The 5,849-nt window shown below is 39.4% G+C and overlaps 1 protein-coding gene across 3 annotated transcripts in view; it reads left to right on the top strand.

Moving 5' to 3' along the window:
* The first annotated feature begins 268 nt into the window (after positions 1–268).
* Positions 269–5,849, top strand: part of LOC107673318 (pre-mRNA-processing factor 6) — a 20,504-nt gene continuing 14,923 nt past the window's right edge. Inside the window, exons 1-6 of one of the 3 annotated variants that reach the window (XM_016466877.1) lie at positions 269–389; positions 1,669–1,783; positions 3,620–3,782; positions 3,988–4,106; positions 4,190–4,268; positions 4,984–5,160. In XM_016466877.1, the coding sequence (XP_016322363.1) occupies positions 314–389; positions 1,669–1,783; positions 3,620–3,782; positions 3,988–4,106; positions 4,190–4,268; positions 4,984–5,160 (729 nt within the window). In that variant the 5' untranslated portion in view covers positions 269–313. Of the gene's footprint in view, positions 390–1,547; positions 1,784–2,610; positions 2,850–3,619; positions 3,783–3,987; positions 4,107–4,189; positions 4,269–4,983; positions 5,161–5,849 lie in introns of those variants that run through there. The other 2 variants (XM_016466869.1, XM_016466861.1) reach the window with 2 other exon arrangements.

The raw sequence follows: 5,849 nt of genomic DNA, 5'->3' as shown, positions 1-5,849 counted from the left end.
GTTTTCAAAAGTGATTATTTGATTCTATAAAATCGGGTACACGTGCTTTTAGATAAAAGGGAAGATTAAGGTCCACCAACCTACATAATATTTTAAGTATTTTTTGCTTCTCACATCAGCTTATAACGGGGAAAAAAAGTAACCCAACAACAAAAGCACAAAGAGCAGGTGAATTTAGGTCAGGCTACTTCACACCGCCCGTCCTGTGAGGGCGCTATAGTAGCACTGCCATTTTTTAAAAGCAGACTTTTATGTCACAGGAAGCGCGACTGTTGTTGTACCGGAAGTGAAGCGTGTTGTCGGCAGCGCAACGATGGCGAGCGCTGCAGCAAAACAACCCGCGAGAACTGCAAGCAAAGCCCCGTCCGGAGGGACCGGCGGGGCCGCAGGTGGAGCTCCGGCAATGCCGCTGGCGTCTGCGAAGATGGTTAATAGACCCCAATTGATGAAATATGAACTTAAAATTATCTATTTACTTCCACAGGTATGCACAGAATGATTTTTTTAAAACTTTCATAAGCACAGATTGAACATTAAAAATATGAACTGTACTGCTCAATGTATATGACGCTCACCGATAATGGATTCTTGAAGCTCCATTTAAAACTCCATTAAAAACCATAAAAATGCATTCAAAGTCTTTTTACTCGTTCACAAAGTTTTAACATCAAAATGTCAGATTTTTACATTAAACTCTGCAGGACACTGGTCCTCCAGGACCAAGTTTGGTGACCCCTGACTTTATGCACCAAACAAAATTGCAGGTTTCCAAACACTCCCCTTGTCTACCATTGGTCAGAATAACAGAAAGTCCCGCCCAAAAAGTCACACCATTGGTTGAGCCAATGTCACTGCATTGGTCAGTAACAGAGCCAGAGTGTTTACACTTTTTAGGGGAATTAGACTACAAATCGTTTACTTTTTAATTGTCTCAGCATATTGAGCTGAATTCAAAATATTTAAAATACAAAATATTTACCTTTGAGTGGTGTTCTGTACTTAGGTATCCTTCGACCATATCAAGCCTCTGCTGCCCTCTGTAGATGAAACTCACATTGATGAAGTATATTGTTATCAAATGACTCAAAATGTCTATTTTCTGTTAAAATAACGAATTCAATCAAAATTTCCTAAAGGAAGTGTAATTGAATTCCATCATAATTTAAAACCAAAAGGTTCCTAGTAGCATCAAATAATACTTATCAAATTCAACAAATCTAACAATATACATTTCAGTTTGTCTTGTTTGACTCTTACATGATTCCTATTCCTATGGATAGTTTTCAAAAGTGATTATTTGATTCTATAAAATCGGGTACACGTGCTTTTAGATAAAAGGGAAGATTAAGGTCCACCAACCTACATAATATTTTAAGTATTTTTTGCTTCTCACATCAGCTTATAACGGGGAAAAAAAGTAACCCAACAACAAAAGCACAAAGAGCAGGTGAATTTAGGTCAGGCTACTTCACACCGCCCGTCCTGTGAGGGCGCTATAGTAGCACTGCCATTTTTTAAAAGCAGACTTTTATGTCACAGGAAGCGCGACTGTTGTTGTACCGGAAGTGAAGCGTGTTGTCGGCAGCGCAACGATGGCGAGCGCTGCAGCAAAACAACCCGCGAGAACTGCAAGCAAAGCCCCGTCCGGAGGGACCGGCGGGGCCGCAGGTGGAGCTCCGGCAATGCCGCTGGCGTCTCCGCTCATGGGCGGCTTGAATAAGAAGAAGAAGCCGTTCCTCGGGGTGCCTGCGCCGCTGGGTTACGTGCCCGGTCTGGGTAGAGGGTGAGAAACCAAAACATACAGTAATCATGACAGAACTCACTCGCTGCACAAATGTGTTATTATTTATAATAACACTGCTGATTTTTAGACGTTGTGCTGTGTATTGTGATGTTTCGTTGATGTGTAATTTGGTGTATTGATGTTATTGTTGATGAGTGTTGTACTGTGTTATAAGACGTCTTGTAATTTTACACTAATTTGAAGCTTTGAAAAAAGTCTCTTATGGTCACCAAGGCTGCATTATTTGATCAAAAAATACAGTAATATTGTGAAATATTTTTACAATTAAAAAAAAAACTGCTTTTAATTGTAATACATACCAAAATGTAATTTATTCCTGTGATACAAAGCTGAATTTTCAGCAGCCATTAATTCAGTGTCCAGTTCAACATTAAAGTCTTTTAAAAAATAATAAGAAGAACTATTTCTTGAGCAGCAAATCAGCATATTATACTGATTTCTGGAGGATCACGTGACACTGAAGACTGGAGGAATGAAATCTAACAATATACATTTCAGTTTGTCTTGTTTGACTCTTACATGATTCCTATTCCTATGGATAGTTTTCAAAAGTGATTATTTGATTCTATAAAATCGGGTACACGTGCTTTTAGATAAAAGGGAAGATTAAGGTCCACCAACCTACATAATATTTTAAGTATTTTTTGCTTCTCACATCAGCTTATAACGGGGAAAAAAAGTAACCCAACAACAAAAGCACAAAGAGCAGGTGAATTTAGGTCAGGCTACTTCACACCGCCCGTCCTGTGAGGGCGCTATAGTAGCACTGCCATTTTTTAAAAGCAGACTTTTATGTCACAGGAAGCGCGACTGTTGTTGTACCGGAAGTGAAGCGTGTTGTCGGCAGCGCAACGATGGCGAGCGCTGCAGCAAAACAACCCGCGAGAACTGCAAGCAAAGCCCCGTCCGGAGGGACCGGCGGGGCCGCAGGTGGAGCTCCGGCAATGCCGCTGGCGTCTCCGCTCATGGGCGGCTTGAATAAGAAGAAGAAGCCGTTCCTCGGGGTGCCTGCGCCGCTGGGTTACGTGCCCGGTCTGGGTAGAGGGTGAGAAACCAAAACATACAGTAATCATGACAGAACTCACTCGCTGCACAAATGTGTTATTATTTATAATAACACTGCTGATTTTTAGACGTTGTGCTGTGTATTGTGATGTTTCGTTGATGTGTAATTTGGTGTATTGATGTTATTGTTGATGAGTGTTGTACTGTGTTATAAGACGTCTTGTAATTTTACACTAATTTGAAGCTTTGAAAAAAGTCTCTTATGGTCACCAAGGCTGCATTATTTGATCAAAAAATACAGTAATATTGTGAAATATTTTTACAATTAAAAAAAAAACTGCTTTTAATTGTAATACATACCAAAATGTAATTTATTCCTGTGATACAAAGCTGAATTTTCAGCAGCCATTAATTCAGTGTCCAGTTCAACATTAAAGTCTTTTAAAAAATAATAAGAAGAACTATTTCTTGAGCAGCAAATCAGCATATTATACTGATTTCTGGAGGATCACGTGACACTGAAGACTGGAGGAATGATGCTGAAAATTCAGCTTTGATCACAGGAATAAATTACATTTTAAAGTATATTAAAATAGAAAACCATTCTTTTATATCAATGGTAACAATATTTTACAATATTACAATTTTTTTGGTCAAAGAATTGCAGCCTTGATGAAAGGAAGAGACCACACTTTTGAACAGCAGAGTACATAAAAAAAAATCGTAATTATTCCAAACTTTTGGCCGGGAGTGTTACATGTTGTTATATTTTGCGTTACGTGCTGAGTTGTAATGTATTGTGCTCCTCAGTGCTACGGGTTTCACCACGCGATCTGATATTGGTCCCGCTCGTGATGCCAATGACCCAGTGGACGATCGGCACGCACCCCCTGGCAAGAGGACGGTGGGCGATCAGATGAAGAAAAACCAAGACGATGATGACGAGGATCTGAATGACACTAACTATGATGAGGTGCACCAGCAGTTTATCATGAGGAGGGTCGTGTCGACCTGTGCCATATGTGATTGCATGCAAAAAAGGCAACAGAATATACAAAACTGTGTTCAATATATATTAGGATTGATTGAGATCACATTCTGACTGTGAAAGGTTTTATTTAACTTTATTGGTAAAACTTTGTATTGTACTATTAGCCTGAATCCCTGATATCCTCTAGTTCAACGGCTACGCAGGCAGTCTGTTCTCCAGTGGGCCGTATGAGAAAGACGATGAGGAGGCCGACGCCATTTACGCCGCACTGGATAAGCGCATGGATGAGAGACGCAAAGAAAGAAGGTGAGTGTGAACTTGGCTCTCTCATCTGCACTTGTTTGTTGTTATGTAGTGTCTCTTTGTTTATTTCCTTGATGTATCTGCAGGGAGCTGCGAGAGAAAGAGGAGATCGAGAAATATCGTATGGAGCGGCCCAAAATTCAGCAGCAGTTCTCAGACCTGAAGGTTTGTGTGGCCATTGTCCTGCTGAATTATGATTTGTTCGTCAAAATGTTTCCATAGCTACTTTGTCCTACAAGTAATATTTGGAATTTTAGTTTGAACTGTGACAGAATTTTAATATTACTAAATAATAATGGTAAAAATCAACATCTGGGGTTTATCATTTGTTTACTCTCATATACGCTACTGTTCAAAATATTGGGGTCCGTAAGATTTCTTATTGAAAGAAAATCTGCTTTTATTCAGCAAAGCCGCATTCAATTGATCAATAGTGACAGTAAAGACATTTATAATACAGAATATTTCTATTTCGAATAAATGCTTTTCTTTCAAACTTTTCATTCTTCAAGGAATCCTGAAAAAAAACACAATTTCCACCAAAAATTTTAACATTGATGATAATAAGAAATGTTTCTTGAGCAGCAAATCAGCATATTAAAATAATTTCTGAAGGATCATGTGACACTGAAGACTGGAGAAATTCAGCTTTGCATCACAGGAATAAATTACATTTTAAAATAAATTCAAATAGAAAACAGTTCTTTTAAATTGTAATAATATTTCTGTTTTTACTGTATTTTTGATCAAATACTTGTAGCATTTGGTGAGCAGAAGATACTTCTTTAAAAAACACTTTCAAAACACACCAACCCCAAACTTTTGAGCGGTAGTGTAATGTCAACAATAACCCTGTTGTTGCATTATTTCTGCCTTCCAGAGGAAGCTGGCTGAGGTCACACAGGATGAATGGTTGAGTATTCCTGAGGTTGGTGATGCCAGGAACAAACGTCAGAGGAATCCCCGCCATGAGAAGCTCACACCTGTGCCAGACAGCTTCTTTGCCAAGCACCTCCAGACTGGAGAAAACCACACCTCTGTTGACCCACTGCAGGGGGTGAGTATCATTCTGTCACCTTTCACATGCGCATCATCGTCTTTAAAGGGGTCCTATTATGCTTTTTCACTTTTTGAATTTTAGTCAGTGTGTAGTGTGTATGTTTGGGCATAAAAAAGATCTTATAACTTACAAATCTCAAAGTCCACTCCAAAGGGAGATATTTCGTTTTTAAATTATGAAAACGTTTTTATAATAAATTGCTGACAGTACAATACTGGACAATGATGTAAGCTGCAGAATTTACACTTCAATTATGAGACTACAGTGTTTCCCATATATTGAGTGCAGGTGTTTTTATATCACTGTATTTCGGAAGGAAACCCGACTGTCTTCAGAAAATTGGATGTCATTTTAATTTAATCTTGCATGTAATGTCGGATAAAGCAGTGTTTTTTTTTTTGAGCGGAGCGCTGCTTTGTGTACAGCCGTTACCGGGGAAACCTTGGTCTGTACCATACCGTTCCTGCGGTATGCGCTGTTTTTCATGTCTCCTCAAAGACTGAAAGTGTAGGAATCTCTCAGGTTGAGTGCAGTGTACACTGTAGAGAGTCACGTGTGTGTAGGATGGCCGAATTTAAGGAGCTTCCCCTGGAGCTTACGCGATCGGCAACCAACCGGCCGTTTTTTGTCTTATTGCAAGCAACTCGTCTCTGTTCTGGACTTGCACAAACTGCGTTGCAATGCAA

Source organism: Sinocyclocheilus anshuiensis, unplaced genomic scaffold (genome assembly GCF_001515605.1).
Source record: "Sinocyclocheilus anshuiensis isolate Anshui unplaced genomic scaffold, SAMN03320099.WGS_v1.1 scaffold453, whole genome shotgun sequence".
Taxonomy (NCBI): domain Eukaryota; kingdom Metazoa; phylum Chordata; class Actinopteri; order Cypriniformes; family Cyprinidae; genus Sinocyclocheilus; species Sinocyclocheilus anshuiensis.
The sequence above is the reverse complement of the archived record's forward strand: the minus strand, read 5'-3'. Positions and strand labels throughout refer to the sequence as shown.